Source organism: Pipra filicauda, unplaced genomic scaffold, assembly GCF_003945595.2.
Source record: "Pipra filicauda isolate LSUMZ 115617 unplaced genomic scaffold, ASM394559v2 scaffold235_size1210477_pilon, whole genome shotgun sequence".
Classification (NCBI taxonomy): domain Eukaryota; kingdom Metazoa; phylum Chordata; class Aves; order Passeriformes; family Pipridae; genus Pipra; species Pipra filicauda.
The window spans coordinates 778264-795712 of record NW_024104349.1 but is presented as its reverse complement, the minus strand read 5'-3'; the positions used below and the strand labels follow the sequence as shown (position 1 = coordinate 795712).

The following is a 17449-nucleotide window of genomic DNA, read 5'->3' as shown; positions in this document are numbered from 1 at the left end:
CATTCCTGATTGCTCAGATATTGCCTCGCATTCGAGTTATGACACAGATCCCTGTGCCAGCTAACACGAGACCGCATTGCTCAGCAAACAGGGGGGACTGTGGTGACAGGAAAACACCGAATGCAGAACAACCAGCCTCGAATGAAATTGCGTAACGGATGGGAACAGCAAACTTGAGGGGAAAATAAAACAAAATAAGTAAAAAAAAAAAAAAAATCAGCTTCAAGGCTGCCAAAACAGAGCCATTGATTCCAGAGCGTTTGATCCATTTGCATGCAGAGAGCTTTGCTTTGGAGCCGAGATGGAAACAGAGTCTTAATATAGCTGGAGAGAAAATATCCTCCTTGCACTCCTCTAACTGCACTTTGATAGGAAGCAGCCACAGAGCAGATGGTGCCTATATATAATCACCAGACCTATTATCCCAGCCTCTTTTAGTAATTTGAAGGATGTGATAACCACAAGGAGAGCAGCAAATATTCCCCCCTCCCTGCCCCCCTTCCCCTGCTAAGAAAAATATCCAAAAAAAAAAAAAAAAAAAAGAGGAAGCTGTAATTATGCTAACGAATAAAAGAATTTCCAAATGAAGTAAATAACTATTTTGTGCACTGCTCCTTTAAACCAGAAGTCAAAAGTTAATTGAACAGTAGCATGTTACTGAGTCAGGAGAACACAGCGAGTCCCTGTGCAGTGGGGAAGGAGACTGGAGTTGCTCCAGATAATCCCAAACCACAGCACTCCCGTCCCTCCTCCGTGCCCGTTTCTCTGCAGCTGCTGTGTGATGGTGAGGGGAAGGAGAGCTCATCTCTCTCTCCATTCCTTCACTTGCCAAAGGCTGGAGTTGCATGGATTCAAAGGATGAGAGTTGAGAAGCGGATTCTCTCCGGGGGTTTCTCACCCCGTGAAGATGCTCAGGAAAACACCACAAATGGGATTCTCACACTACTGTGGGGCTGGGGAATGAGATGTTGTGGCAAAGCAGGACAGGTTTGAGGGGGGCATTTCTCACAAGGCCCTTCACAGACATTAGTTAACAGTGGAGGTGCTGAGGAGCATCCCTGGCTCTGAGATGGAGCCCCCCCATCCCACACCGCTGGAGGCTCCGCTGGGGATGCAAACTGCTGACAGGAACCCACAGGTGCTCACAGGGTGATGGGAAAAGCAAAGCTTCCCTTAGGAGAGCACCAAGCTGACACGCAATGAATAATCCTGCTGCCAGCATCCAACAGGCACCAGGCTGGTAAAATACACCTGGGTCTGGGAGGGTCCATCCATCAACAAAACCTCCGGGTCATCAATACGGGAGACTGCCGAGGGTCTGAGGGAATTACTGGGGATGTCTGACCCTGCTCCACAACCCAGAGACCATCAGTCAGCTGTGCTGCTTCCAGGTCAGAAGCACCATTCACTGGTGACAGGAATCCCAAGGACTGTAGGATACACATAAAACCATTGCTGCTGCCTCTAAACATCCATTCCTGAGACACTGGGGCTGCTGTAAGGAAAGGAGAGGTGGCACTGGAGCCACAAGCTTCAATCTCCCCCCACCCAACCTGCAGGTCAAGGATGGGTGTCCTACTCCCTCTCCAATGGACAGGCAACACACCAACAGCAAAACCAGGGCAGGCAGCCCCTGCCCTGAGCACCTACGATCTGGGACTGCTCCGGGATTTCACAAGCTGAGAGGGTGGGAATATCCCCGGGTGGTTCCCAAATTAGGTGGCCTCATTCCAGCCGGGAAGCTGCAGAGCCATCTCTCTATGAGCAGGGTACGTGAATTTGGGAGCGGTGCTCTGTAAGACGTGTGAGTACGGATCAAACCTTGCACATACCAGGTTTGGAGGAAGGAACAGTGTGATCCCAGAGGATGTATGTGTGATATGCCCTCTTTGGGGACAGCCACGTGTCACCACTGGCACCCGGTGCTCCCTCTCCTCCTCACCAGCCTCACAGCCTTCACCAGCTCTGCCTTGCTAGACTCATCCTCCCAGAGCCATCCACATCCCCCCGGAGCCATCTGCATCCCCCCAGAACCATCCACATCCATCCAGAACCATCCACATCCACCTAGAGCCATCCACATCCACCTAGAGCCATCCACATCCACCCAGAGCCATCTGCATTCCCCCAGACCCATCCACATCCTCCCAGAGGCAACAGCTGCTGGTAAGAAACTTCTGCCCCACAGCTGCATGGCTGGGCATCCCTATGAGCAAAGCCACCAGTGAACTGCAAGTCCCAGAAGAACAGAACAGGAGAACCACCCTCCCAGATGTCCTGAGCCAAGTGTTCATCAAGGGCTGATGGGTTACCCAAGTCCCCCTGTGAATCCTGTCTTTTTTTCCCTTCCAATGTAGAGTGTGATGTTTGGAAGATGACAGGTAGGCTGATTAGCTTTGATGTCAGTCAAGGACCCCCGTGGAGACGACTGAAGGTGGGACCTCAGCATCACACTGACATTTGTTGGTCAACCAAAGACACAATGAGAAAAGAGGTCCCTCAGGAACCAAGAGGTGAAAGGAACGTGCCAAAACAGGCTCAAAGGAGGATCCAAACGGGCCGAGGCAGCTAAACTGAAGTTTCAAGGTTAGAACAGGTTCTGACTGTTGCTCAAGTACAAGAGTAAATCAAAACACTGGGTCAGGAAAAACTGAGTGAGGCAACACGGATGCTGGCAGTTCACAGACCAGAAGGCAGGGCCAGAATGATTTCCTGCCCAAAATATCTTCAAAACATCTTTACCTTGAGCCCTTGAGAGCAATGGAATCACTGAGGTTGGAAAAGTTCTCTAAGACAGAGTCCAACCATTCCCTCAGCACTGCCAAGTCACCACTAATCCATGTCTTCAAGTGCCACATCTACATGTTTTTTAAGTCCCTCCAGGGATGGGGACTCCACCACTGCCCTGGGCAGCCAGTTCCAGTGCTTGACCTTTTAGGTGAAGAAATTGCTCCTAATATCCAACCTAAACCTCCCCTGGCACAACTGAGGCCATTTCCTCTTTTTACTTGGACTGTACGACGGGGCTGCCCTGACCTCTTCCACTACGACAAACTAATTTTCCCAGCCCGCATCTCGATGCTGCACTCCCAGATCCCACACACCTGGGAAGGGGGGGAGCAGTCTCACTCCCTGCACTGGACCAGCCAACAACCACCTTGGGAGCTGACCTGCTCCCAGGGTGGGATGGCTCACACGGACACCCTGCTTGGAGACCAGGTCTGAGCAGGGTGGGAGCTGGGCTGATGGTGGGATGAGCACACGTGGCTGGTCCATCAACTAAAAACATCCTGTCTGGCAGAGCAGCTCACAGAGAATGGGCACAGCTTGCTCTGTTTTGAGTTTGGACACCTCCTTGCCAACCAGACGGTGAGGGACACAGCAAATGGAGCAGCCTCAGCAGCAGGAAGGGAAGCTGGCTATAAAACACACTCGACAGCAGTAGCTGACCTTGCCCAGCACTGCTGATACCCCAAAGGCCATCGCTCTTGTCCTCCACCACCACTTCCATCTCCAAAGCTCGATGGCCTCCAGGCTGAGGGTGGGTGACTGCTCACCTCCTCACCAGCTGAGTGATGGTCTGCAGAGCTGTGCAATGTGTCTACCAGGGACAAAATGCTTTGAACTTACAGAGGGGCCAGGAAATCTGCACCTGCTCCTCAGAGCTGGAGTAGAAGATTATGGGTGGACTCGATCATCTTAAAGGTCTTTTCCAACCTAAATGATTCCACGATTCTATGCTGCCCTCGCTCGCAGTCCTGTTTGCTGCTGTATTTATGTACATGGCTTTGAGAAAACAACTCTGTTCACACCTGACCTTCCTGTGCAAGAACTCTGATTTTAAGCTACAGAATTAGTAAGATTTTGTAGCGCTGGGCCCCTGGAAAAGTGGGTGACTTCTGGAAGTGTTCTCTGATGGTTACGAGCGACACTAGAGGGCATGAGCAAGACAACAAATGCCCTCATCTGCCACCACTGAAAAGCTCAAGTGTTTATTACAGGGCCAACGAACTTTTCTCAGTCTATCAGTAAAAGAGAAGGAAAGCAGACGTGAGGGGTGTCTCTGGCTGGCAGGATGAGTGCCAGGGTGCCAAGTCTCAGCACAGCCAACTGAGGAACAAGTTTCTGAAGTTAATTCCCAAGTGCAAAGCTAATCCACCCCTGGCAAGAACAGGACATTTATTTGCTTCACTGCTGTAGCCTCATTAAGACTTTTCCACATTTACAAGGCACGTTTTTCTAAGTTTGCATGGGAGGAAATGTGTCGCCCTATGTAAGGCAAACACAGGCTGAGGACACACTATGCCCTCCCTTCAGGTGCTGTTGAAAATCTACACAGAGGAGAATGACCTGCAAGCTGCCCATCAACCCAACACAGACCAGGGTGGTCCTGTGGGTTATAAAAATGCAGTTATCCCGTTATCAAACTCAGCTGCACAATAGTGCAGGGGGAGGAAGACTCAGGAAACCCACACTCCATTCATGGCAGTTGCTTTCTTGATGTGGTTTGTTCCACCTCAATTCCCTGATGACTGGGGGAGAACTCCACCATCATCTTCATCTGCTCTCCCACCGGGGAGTCCATAACTGGGGCAAATGTTGGCAAATCCAGCAAGTCATGTCACACACGTGTGTGCTGACACACAGGTTAGCAGCTGCAGCTCTGCCTGCAGGGCAGGATCACAGAAACACAGGGTTGGAAGGGACCTTAGAGATCATCTAATTCCAACCCCCTGCCATAGGCAGGGCCACCTTCCACTATCCCAGGTTGCTCCAAGCCCCGTCCAACCTGGCTTTGGACACTGCCAGGGATGGGGCAGCCACAGCTTCTCTGGGCAACCTGTGCCAGGTTCTCACCACCCTCACAGGGAAGAGTTTCTTCCCAATATCCCATCTAACCCTGCCCTCTGGCAGTTTGAGCCTGGTCTGGGGTGCATGGAAGGAAGAACCCTGATTTACTCCTTCTCTTCAGCTCTAGGACAAGATAGAGATTTTTCTTTTTCAGGACAAGGAGGTTGTATAGGTGAGCACTTCTCCACTGCCCTGTTTGCTCTCCTTCTCTCTCTCCTTGTAGACAAACACCACCAGTTTTGTGGCACAGGTTCCCATGGGAAGGGTGCATGCCTGAGCACCCAGCATCCTTCCCATTTGTGCAGGAGCAGAAGGGTGGCTCCAGACTGGCAAACAGCTTTGCTGGTCCTCTCAGTTCCCTCACAGGGGAATCCAGGCACCACAGCGACACTGAAACACCAAAGAGTTGGCAACATCCCTCTTATACAAACACAGTCCCAACACCTGGGATTCCTGCTCTGCAGGATATTTCCTAGCAAGGTCTCTCCCTGTATCTATCCATCACTGCCCCGTCACTTTATGGTCCAAATGGGACCAGCGTATCTGCTCTCCCCCTTCTCAGCTTATCTAACAGACCCTTCTTTGCCTCTGAACAGATTCCCTTCCAAGAGGATGGAAAATACAGGGCCAAAGCTATGCTGTGCTTCCACTTGACAACCAAATCCTGCCATGCCATTGGATCATACTCAGGTGGAATCATTTACCTCAGGGGCAGGGAAGGAGGGGCCTCCACGCAGGAAGCTGTTGGCACCTTTGAAAGTCAGCTGCTTTCCTGTGTCCTTTCAGAGTTCCCAGGTCCTGTGTCCACTGCAAAGACGTTGTGCAATCCCAAAGTTTTGCAACCATCACCTGACCCAGCTGCAGAGTCGGGATTCCGGGTTTCACCCCATCCCACCGCGCCGGAGCAGCTCCGGCCTCCTGCCCACCTGCACGCCCAAGCCCAGCCAAGGCTGCCTTTGCTCCTGGCACACTAAAGCTTGGTTTAAAGTGGCAGCTCAAGCTCTGCAGGGCAGGCTGAGAAAGCAGTGATGGAGATGTAGTGGATGGGAAGGAGCACATGATCACAGAATCTGAGAATGTTTGGGCTGGAAGGGACCTTAAAGCTCATCTTGTTCCACCCCCTGCCATGGGCAGGGACACCTTCTATTAGACCAGGTTGCTCCAAGCCCCGTCCAACCTGGCCTTGAACACTTCCAGGGATGGGGCAGCCACAACTTCCCTGGGCAAACTTCCATCTTTTTGGGTGAGTCCATATCCTCAGATTGCTCCAGACCCAGAATCATCACTTAGGATGCTGGTCCCACTCTGGGATCACCACTACTGTGGTAAATCCAATGTGACTCCCTCAGAGCACTCCAGACTTGCCCTGTAAATGCTGGAGAGCTCCAGCAACATCTCCTCACGCCTTGGCCAATCCCTGCCAGAGCTGGAGATGAACCATTCCCAAACTAAATCCCAAAGCCTGCATCTAGGTCGAGTCAAAGTCGAGGACAGCACAAAGCAAACTCTCACATGACCTTCCCCACCCATATTTAAGCCCTGTGCCAGGACAGCGTTACACCTAATTATGCCACAACACCAGAAGGAAGTATCTCAGGCAAGATCACCACATTATTCCTCTGGGAAAGTCTTTTCCACATTTTGGCAACAGGAACAGGCAGTGCCTTTGCAGGGACAGGTCTGGGAAGGCTGTGCCCTGCAGGGTGTTGCTGGATTAAGCCCCTGCCCAGACAAACACCTTCAAGCAAGAGGGAGAATTTAAAACTCATAACAACAGTAAAACCTAAACAAACAGTAAGGATTTGAGGGCTTTGCTTTGGAATAAAAGATTAATAGATGTATTGATTGAGTCGAGGGGCTGGGACAAAGGCTGAGAGCAGTGTTTATTTTTTAGCATCTATCTGTGGACTTGCCGTGCTCGTGTCCGAGCAAATATTGCGTTAAGGAAGTTTATGAACTCGCACGTGAAGTGTGGTTGGGTCACCTCCAGCTCAGCCCAAGGGTTACCTGAACATGGTGCCAGCAAAATACATCTGCAGGAGTTACAACAGCTTTACATGTAGGATTAAACCACAGCTAGCAGGGGATACTGAGGCCAAGGAAGCAGCAGAGGTGGAGGAGGGATGTGCTCTTCAGGCAAAAATGTAGGGCCAGGCAAAGTGTAGGGCCATTGGCAGATCCACAGGTGCTCCTGTCCCAGTGCTGCTGCACACACCTAATTTTGGGAGAATTTAGGAACAACCACAGCAGTGCAGCAGCTCAGGCACTGCTGAGTAATTCGGCCTTGTGCCAAAACTTGGGGACCCCGTTGGGCAAGAGGTGGGTCACTGCTTCTGCTGAGAGCTAAGTCTGAGCACAGAGAGGCTCAGAGAAACTCCAGGGGGTTTTTGGAAAGAGTCCTTCAAGACCTAATGCATCTTGCAGAGCTCCAGTCACTCTCAGTGATTAACCTGCTCCACCCACCAGACCTCCCTGCTTTCAGATCCTGACGTGAGGAACCAGATCCCATCTGAAGGCATCTCTTCCCACTGTCTCCCTGGTGTGCAAAGCCTCCAAAATGCCAGGCATGCAAAAACCACCTGGAAACTCCCCCCAAAAAATAATCCTTGGAGAGGTTGAACAGACCAACTGCAAACACAGTCATGGTGCTTTTCACCCTGCATCCTCGTTAAGCCTTTCCCACGTGGCTCGTTCTCCCTGACACAGCTCCGCAGCACAGGGACCCTGCTCTTGGGGAAGCTGAACATCACCCAATCCCACAGCAGCAGGAGACGGGGATGGGATGGGCAGGATGTTCTGAGTCCACGGAGAAGCTGAGACCCCTCTGCTAAATCCCCACATGCCTGCAAGGATGGACACCGGAGAGGCAGGGACCAGGGTGGTACAGCAGTAAAGCCAGAGCCGCGTTTCGTGTCGCTGTCGATTTGAAACACCGCTTTAAAAAAAAGCAACTATCACAGGAGAGGGAAAAACCCAGAAGCCTTAAGTGACCATTTTAAAGCTTTCAGCTCTTTAATTGTGGCTTTCCACACGCTGATGGAGAAACCAGTGCCCTCGCCACAAGAAGCCTCTCCCTGAAGTGCTCTCTACATCCCTGATATCCAGGGAGATGCCGACAGAGCATCTCGGAAAGAGACCTTCTGAACGTCCCAAAGGGAAGGAGGATGTCCCAGCCCTGAAGGTGAGGTGGTGGCAGTCACCCAAGTGAGAGTGAGGAAGGTGTGACAGCTCTCCAGAGGGAGCGGTGGTCAGTGCAGCTCCTGAATCCTGCTGAGAGGATGCTTTGCTCCTCCTCTCCCAAGGATGGCTCTTTAAAAACAGTTAGGGCTGTGCTACATCCTCACACAAAACCAGTGATAAATCTCCAGTCATGGTGCTCTGCAGCGTGTCGGAGTGTCTGAGCCTTGGGCTGGGCTCTGCACCATCCATCAAAGCCTGCCAAGGTCTCCATGGGGGAAGAGCTACCCAACTCATCTGGAAAACACTGAGAATCATCCACCTAAACCCCTCAATCACCACCAGCTTCACACCTCTTTGTGCTGCAGATCCAAGTGAATGCTTTCACATACCCTGAAGATGGCAGATTCCAGCCCTGCTTCCAAAAATTGTGCCTGTACTCGTGGTCCCAATCCCATTTCCTCCCAGTTGAGTCCCCAGTGCACTTTTGGATTTGCCTCCAGTCCCCCAACTCGCTTTTGGACATGAAGCATCAGCTCTCTGCTTGCTTTAGGAACTCTTGAAACGTGAACTGCAAATCTACACAGAGCTACATGAAATATAAGGGGTTCCCTTCAATAACACACATTTTCTGCTCTTATAGCTTGGCTGTTTTTCCCTCCTCTCCATCTCCTGAGCCTTTAAAATCCCACAGGACTAGAGAGAGGAAAAAAAAAAACAAACAACAAGGCAAGCAGGAAATAAAAAAGCAGGTGAGGAAACGGAAAAAAGGAAAAAAAAAGAGGAGTTCTTTCTATGGCCCAGATGAATTTAGCCCCCCAGCTGACCACGGCAAAGCAGCAATTCCTAGTGGGATGGTGGTGGGGTGGGGGGAGGTGGGTACTCACTGGTGCTTGTGCTAGTGCCGATGGTGTTGATGGTGGTGGGGACGGAGGAGGAGGAGTAGAGGGGCAGGTGGCCGTTCTCGCACGCCAGGTTTTTGTCCTGCCAGCTGGAAGCGCTGACGCTTATCCCCGAGTCCCGAGAGTTCTGCCACCCGTTGAGTTTGTCGTCGGAGTTCTGTCTTTGGTGATAGTAGTGAGCCTGCCCGTAGTCCACCGAGTCCGAGCGGCCCCGGCCCTGCCCGCCGAAGCCCCCCGACGTGCGGTCCTCCAGGTGGTTGAGCCACATGGCCAGGGCGCTCCTGTCCTCCAGGGAGGTGGCGGGGTGGATCAGGGCGTAGGACAGCAGCTGCCTGCTCTCCTCGATGTGCTGGTTGTGCTCGATCGAGTGCGCCAGGATTTTGGGCAGGAGTTTCATGTACTCGACCTTCGCCTCGATGTTGCCGGGCTTCAGTAAAGGCAGGTGGGTTAGCAAGAGGGAAATCACTTTATCCTTGGATTCCTGTTGCCACTGGTTGATGATTCCTGTTGGAGGAATGAGGGGGGAGAAAAAAGAAAGGAGATAATTGAGAGATTGGCAAACAGAGCTAATTAAGATATAAACAGAGCGTGGCAGGGTAAATCCAACATGGGATTTCTGCATCCAAAGGGATGTCTGTGTGTGTGATGCTCACATCCCAGGCAGGGGGGTTACCACGCTCCAGAAACCACGGTCAGGGCAAAGTGTGCACCACTGGATGCCAGAAGTTACCAGATGCTCTTGAAAATCACTAAAAATGCCAAACTACACTCAGCTCTACGGCCACACAACTCCACTGCTGTTATCCTAATCACAGTCATGATTTGGCCCAATTTTTTCCATATCGTTGCAGGTTACAGAAAACACTAAACAAAATCACTTGGTGGATAAAGCCAACCTTTTAGAAGTACTCACTGGAAAATGGAAAAGGTCAAGATTCAAACAAGATAACACAGGTGAGAGCCACGGAGGGAGAAGGGAAGAAGCATCCCAGCAGGAAAGCAATCACCCAACCAGGGTGCTGGTCCATCCACCAGCCCCAAAGGTACAGAGGGAAGGGCTCAGCTGAAGCAGCCTCAGAGCTCTTGTTCCTCTCTTAGCTCACAGCAGATAGAAGAGGTCTTAGAAGACCAGACAAAAAAAGCAAACATAGGGCTTAACTCTAAAAATTATGCAGAAGGAAAAGTCAGGGAATTACAAACTGGTCACTTAACTCGAACTCCTGGGAAACTGATGGAACAAATAATGAAACAACCTATTTGTAAGCACTTAGAAGATAACAAGATGATAAGTGACTGCCGACACCGATTTGTCAGGAACAATTTAATTTCCTTCTGCGACAGAGCAACCGGCCTGTGAATGGCTGGGGGAACAGGCTGAGCTGTACATCTTGATATTCATTAGGTGCTGCCACACACGGCTCCCTCAGCAGCACAGCAGACAGAAACTGCTCTAATGTGGGCACACAACTCATCCCAAAACCACAGGGAGGGAGCCGGTGGTGGTGATTCACCGTCAGACCGGGAGGATGTGCCGAGCAAGGAGACCTGTGCCGGCCCTGACACCGCCCAGCACGTCACCAGTGATGTGGGTGATGTGATAAACGTGCTCAATGTGCAGGTGCCATGGCAGGAGAAAGGAAAACACTCCAGAAAACTGGATTTGAAGTCAGCGCTGAGGACTTGAGGGAACGGAATGAAACTGTGTCTGAGGACGTTTAATTTGGATATTAGGAAAAAGTTCTTCCCCCAGAGGGTGGTTGGGCACTGAACAGGCTCCCCAGGGCAGTGGTCACAGCACCAAGGCTGCCAGAGCTCAAGGAGATTTTGGACAACGCTCTCAGGGACAGGGTGGGATTGCTGGGGTGCCCTGTGCAGGGCCAGGAGTTGGACTGGATGATCCTGGTGGGTCTCTTCCAACTCAGGATATTCTATGGTTCTGTGAGACTTGGAGAAGAGTTGGGGAAAAAAAATTCTGCATTAAGGAGGTGAAAGCACCTGAGTGCAGGTGGGAACAAATCACTGTGCAGCACCAGGTGGGGAAGAGCCTGGGTCAGGAAGCACCACAGGCTGAACATCATTCAGAACTGCACCAGCCAGCCTGTCATTCAGCTGAGAGGTGAAGACTGGCATGGACAAGCTGCTCTCCAATGGCTCATGATGCCCAGGGCAGTGGTGGAGTCCCCATCCCTGGAGGGATTTAAAACCTGCGTGGATGTGGCACTTGGGGACATGGGTCAGTGGTGGCCTTGGCACTGCTGGGAGAATGGCTGGACTTGATGATCTTAGAGGGCTTTTCCAACCTAACTGATTCTGTGAGCTGAACTGCAGCAACGGCACATGAAGCTGGACATGAAGAACTGCCTTCTATAGGGTAGGATAACCTACGACATTGTGAAATCTCCATCACCAGAGGTTTTTCTGAAGAGTTTATACAAGCCCCAACCAAGGACAGCTCAGGATCTACCTAGACCACCTGACTGACACTGCCCAGCCCCAGGACAGTCTCTCCTCCAGCGCTGACCAAGCCCCTCCAACCTTTCAGCCCCTGCAGCAGGCTGTGCCCAAGGATACCACAACTGAACCATCTCCTGCTTGCTTTAAACCCACTGCCCAAAACTGCACCAAGTGACATACTGAGCGCTCATGTTAGTAAAAAAAACCCCAGAACTTTACGTTCTCCCTCCCTGCCTGCTGTCTCCTCTCCATTCTGTACAGGAAGCTGCTCTGAATCACTGATTGTCCCTATATACTCCATGTGTTTTTGAGACAGGGTACTTGAACCCACAGCAGTGAAAAGCAGATCTGGATGTCCACCTGTAGGATCACACATCACAGAACAGAATCATAGAATATCCCAAGTTGGAGGGGACCCATAAGGATCACTGAGTCCAGCTCCTGGCCCTGCACAGGATATTCCCAAGGATCAATCCCACCATGTACCTGAGAGCCTTGTCCAAACACTCCTCAAGCTCTGGCAGGTTTGGTGCCGTGACCACTTCCCTGGGTTCACGGTTGCTCTTGGGAAGACCCAGGAGTTTAACCTGATGATCCTTGTCCAACTGCTAGCTGAGGATATTCCATGATTCTGTGATTCCATACGACCCATGCTGCTGGCCAGCAGCTGACCCACCCCTCCCACCACCCCAGCACCCCCTGACCCAGAAGAGGGCTCTTACAGTAGGGCCTTTTCCCAATTAGGACCAAACCCTGCACATCAGTTCCCGGGCACAACGGCGGTGCTGAGCAGCACTCGCCCTTCCAGCTTCGCCTTCCCAGTTCCAAGGTGTGCAACCATTTTAACAGGAAGCCACTAGATGGCTTGCTGGAAACGCCAGCAGCTCTCACTGGAACTTTCTGCAGTGGTATTTACTTCTCCACAGACCTACCCCTCCTCCAGAGCCGCTTCCCGAGCCAGCCGACGGCGTGCCCGGGATGTCTCGTGCCGAAAGGAGCATGGGACACGACGTGGCACAGCTTTGGTGGGGAAGGAACTGCTTTGCTGCAGCAGAGGTGACTTTTTGGTACTCTGAGTGTGCTCCCGTGCCCGTGGGAATGCTGTGAGGTTGTTTTGGTGCTAAAATATGGGATTTGGGAAAGCAAAGCTCAGCCTAAGAGAAGCTGTAAAAGGTACACAAGCACAGTGGGACTCAAGGTCCACCAGAGCACCTCCATATTTTCCATATGCAGATGTCAGTGCTACAGGCAAAGCTTCCTGTTGGGATTAATCTGATTTATCTGTCCCCTCTCTCTTGGCCAGTGGGTAGGTTGAAAATGTGTCCTATTTTCTCCCATCCTCCTGCAGAGAGGGATGTCACCCGTCCCCTCATCACCCCGGTGGGGTGTTTTGGCAGTGCTTCCAGGCTGGTACAGCCAAACCCAACCCTGGCACCAGCTGGGATTCTGCAACAGCTGGGATACACTGAGAAATCAAAGATCATTAAAAACAGGCCGGCAATGCCCTGCTCAAAGAAGTCAGTGCCACTTGTACATAGGAACCAAACGCACACAGAGGAAGCAGAGCCTGGTGTGAACTGGGTGCCGGAGAGGAGGAAGAGGAGGAGGAGGAGGAGGAGGAGGAGGAGGAGGAGGAGGAGGAGGAGGAGGAGGAGGAGGAGGAGGAGGAGGAGGATGGGGGAGGCAGGTGGCCATGGCTGGACTCCTTTTCCTCGCACGAGGGAGAGCTGAGTGTGAAGGTCACCACTGGAGAAACACAGGATGGTGCCAGAGCTGCTTCCTTGGAACCTTGTCTCAGACCTCCAAGAGATTTGGGGGTTTAAACCACAACCCCAAAAGATGGAGCACTGACCCAAAAGCCTGTGGCTGGTAAGGGACCGAGTGCTCTTCCCTGCCCCAGCCTGGGCAGGAGCTGCTCTCCCTCTCAGCCAGCAGCAGGATGTGCACAATTAAACAAAAATGGAAAATAATTAGATCCGAAAGAGGCTTGGCTCTCTCTGAGATGGGGCGGAAGGTCAGGCTTAATCCTATCTGCCAGAAAACAGAGGCATCTGGAGAGGGCGGCACAGGAGGGAGAAAGCTGGAGCTGCCTGTGGGCAGGGGGAGAGGGGCTGGTGATCCCCCAAAGCCTCTCTCCACCCTCTCCCTGAACACAGGAGACCCTGTTTTGGCTCCCTACCTGCTCCCACGCACTCTGGGCCATCTGGGCCATCTCACCCTTTACTGCCAGAACAAGCGCTCCGGGTCAGCCGCGATTAGGATGTGCCCTGGTTTTGGGGTCCCACATCCCAGGGTTTGACATGATACCTGTGGTGGGTCACACTAATCACATTAGGGCCTCATTAGTTCCCCCGGGTGCTGCTTCAGGAATGCCTGGTGCTTCCCATCACAAGGATTTTGATGTTTTATGGAATGTCACAACTACTGGTATTTGCGACAGGCAAATCTGAGCACAGAGAGAGCCCCAAAGTCAGAAACTCCCCCCTGCTGCCTTTAAACTCCTCAAAATCCCTGTCCTGCCTGTTGCTGTCATTGCCCTGACATGAGCTAAAATAACAACTGACCATGAGCACTGCAAGGAGCCAGCTCCCATCCCAGCCCTGTACTGATGGGAGTTGCTGGTGCCCCCAGAGCAAAAAATCCCAATTTTCATTATTGGACATTTTCTTGGGTGAGAAGCTGAATGAGGGTGGGAATTGAAACTACCTTCTACTGTAGGATTCCTTAATGACCAGGATTTTGCTGCTAGACAGCCCAGCTGATGTGTGTGCAGAGTGCCTGTGGATAAATCCAGCTCCAAATATAGCCGGGTCCTGCTTCCAAGGCTGAAACCTGTGCTTGTGCTATGAATAGGACCAACACTATCCCCAAAACTGGGGCTTCCTGACTGGGGAAAGAGGTGATGTTTGCCAATTTATTAAGCTCTCATGGGATTTCTCTGTCACAAATCTGCTTAATCTCTGCTGGATCCCTGCAAACTGTTAAGTGCCTCCACATCCAGTGGCATTGGATCCACCTCCAACACTGCACTGCATGGGGGACATTCCTGCCTTTACTGTGGAGCTGCTTCCTGAGGGATGACAGGGTTATTCCAACCACCAGCGAGGCACATGGAGCTCCTGAAGCCATTGATGGTGTACCAGGAACACTCGCAGTTTTCCAAAGGTAAAATCAGTCAGGATGGACAAAGGCAGGGATACACACGCTCCCTGCAAAAACCAGCACGGACAGTATTTTGGTGCCTGCATTTAGAAACTCAGAAGTACCAAACTGAATGGGTTTTAACTTCTATTTTAGAGTTCTGCAAACAGACCTCTGGTTCCCACCTGGAAAACACCAACCCTGCCTGCGGGGATGGACAAGAGTAGCTGTCACAGCACAGGCACAGGAACATAGGGGTGTTCACCTGGAGAAGAGAAGGCTCCAGGGAGACCTTAGAGCCCCTTCCAGTGCCTAAAGGGAGTCCAAGAGAGCTGGAAAGGAACTTTGGAATAGGGCCTGGAGGGACAGGACAAGGAGGAATGGATTCACACTGCCAGAGGGCAGGGCTAGATGGGATATTGGGAAAGAATTCTTGGCTGTGAGAGTGGTGAGGCCCTGGCACAGGTTGCCCAGGGAAGCTGTGGCTGCCCCTGGATCCCTGGAAGTGTTCCAGGCCAGGTTGGATGGGGCTTGGAGCAACCTGGGCTAGCGGAAGGTGTCCCTGCCCATGGCAGGGGGTTGGAAGGAGATGAGCTTTAATGTCCCTTCCAACCCAAACCATCCTAGGATTCCATGATTATGCTGACTGGGGTTTTGACAAAGCAGGCAAGATGAATGAGGTGTAGTTTATGAGCTCATAATCAACAGTAATTTTCCAAGTGACAAAGAGGACATTCACACAGCAGGCTTGGTATCATTGCTCCTCAATGGTAAGTCAGTGCATTTAAGAGCTCCATTTGTCAGCAAATTGCTCCTAAATTACTGGTTTATTATGGCCTTGTTTTCAGTTTAACAAAGTTTTCCATAACAAGTTCTCAAAAGCCTATTCAGATAATCTGTCCAAGTAAGTAATGACTAAGAGATAGAGTCACAGAACCATTAAGGTTGGAAAAGGCCTCCAAGTTCACTGAGTCCAACCATTAATCAGATGCTCAGATCTGAAGGGCACACTCCAAGCACCTTCCCAGCAGGGCTGAAAGCAACAGCACTCTCAGATGTATTCATGGAGAAAAACTAGGAGTTTGGACTAAAAATTTAGGCTGAGATCCCTGATCTTGCCAAGTGACAAACTGCAGCATTAGGGATTGGAGGAACTGGGTGCTCCTGGATGGCAATCAAGCGCTCCCAGGGATGGACGGCACCGAGGTTTTTGTGTCTTGGATGGCCAACAGCAAACCAGAAATCCAACTGGTGCTTAGGCAGCTTGAACCTGCTTCAAGTGAGCCTGAAATCGGTGGCCCCACAGCAAGTGATGGCTATTTCTGGGTCTGCAGGAAGGTTTTACAAGAGGCTTCCTCAGCAACCAGAAGAGGCTCCCATTGTTCGCTGTTTCCTGGATTATCAGTGCGGCACCAGCTCCGGGCCATGGGCAGAGCCACGTGGAGGCACCCACTTCTTTTGTCAGAGGCAGAAAAACCAGCACTTGGACTCCTCCTGCTGTGTAAAGACCCAGCAGCACACCACCACCCACCAGCTTCTCCACATATCCACGGGAGATGCTGCACTTCCACCAAAATCACCCAAATCTGCGGTAACGGAGGCCATCGCCCATCAGCCCCAGGATCTCACACCTATTCCAGCTGCCTGGGTGCCTCCCCCAGGGCAAAAGGGGTCAGGAAACCTGACCCTGCACAGGAACACAGCCCAACAACCTCTGCTTGGCCTCAACGTCATCTCCCAGCGAACAGCCACCAAGAGACAAAACTCAACCCTACATCTACCAGCCACTTGTTCCAGTGGCTCCCAAGCACTTGCCTTCATTTCCAGTTGGATTTATCCGTTTTAAGACTGAATTTATCTGGCTTCAGATTCTGAACTAGATGGTCTTTAAGGTCCCTTCCAATCCAAACCTTTCAGTGATTTCATGAGTGGGGTGGAGAGACCACACCCCACCTCACATGGGTGGTTTGCAGCAAAGTTAAAGCAAAAGAGCCAAAAATGAAAAGACTTCACCCACAAATCTGAATTTGCACCGAGTGTATCGACCAAGGGCAGGCTGCTGCCAGTCCCAGCCTTCCCACAACTGGATTTACTGGTCTGTGAGATGGTCCAGCTCCCCACAGTCCATCACACAAATCCTCCCTCCAGCAGTGCTGTGGATGTGAACCTCTGCCCTGGCTCCTGCTGCAGCAGCTCGACTGAAGGTGAACCACAGAGTGTTTCCAGCCAAAGGGATTTAAATTCATATTTGCAGTAATTAGCACCTGCACAGCAGCCCAGTCACAAATACTTTGTTTGGGCCAATTTACATCATTCTCTTCGTAAATCAGCCTCACTCAAAAGGTCAGCATTAAGGGAAACAAAGGGAGAACCGTGTTGGAAACTCTCTGTACCCCATCCAGAGCACATCAATACCCTTGCTATTAAACCTGGCAGCCTCCTCTCTCCACCAGAGGCCAAACTATCAGAATTCCAGCATGTGCCTCCTTGTTATTGCTATTGAGGCTAATTAAAAGGAAAAAAATGACAGTGATAAAGGCTATTGCAGACCTGCCAATTGCACAAGGCAGAGAGACAAGCTGACGTGGAAATGCTGGTCAACCTGAATCCTGCTCCTCCTGTCACCAAGACGGACACAAAATCATGGATAACACAGGGAAGGAGGCACCAGTGACGCTTCCAAGCACCTCTATTGTCCCTGAGGCTGCAGGGTGGTGTGTAACCCCCACCAACTTCCCCCTGCTACGTCCAACAGGTCTGAGCTTATAATTTAAGCCTGCGCTAGCACTGACCTCAGCACAGGGCGGGGGGACCTAATCCCACACGTCTGAAGGCAACAGGAGCTCTGCCAAACACCATCGTGCCCGCTGGATCCGGCACCCCTGGCTGCCTGGCACCTCCTGTGACTCCACGCTGCAGCAGCC

General features: G+C 51.6%; 1 protein-coding gene across 6 annotated transcripts in view; it reads right to left on the bottom strand.

Annotated features, from left to right (window-relative positions):
- SAMD4A (sterile alpha motif domain containing 4A) overlaps nt 1-17449 on the bottom strand; it is a 96931-nt gene that overhangs the window by 25572 nt on the left and 53910 nt on the right. For all 6 annotated transcript variants that reach the window (XR_003541350.2, XM_039381651.1, XM_027724420.2 and 3 more), the window contains exon 2: nt 8916-9434. Coding sequence is in view for 5 of the 6 variants with exons in the window: in XM_039381651.1 (XP_039237585.1) it covers nt 8916-9434 (519 nt within the window). In the remaining variant the exon portion in view is untranslated. The remainder of the gene's footprint in view (nt 1-8915; nt 9435-17449) is intronic.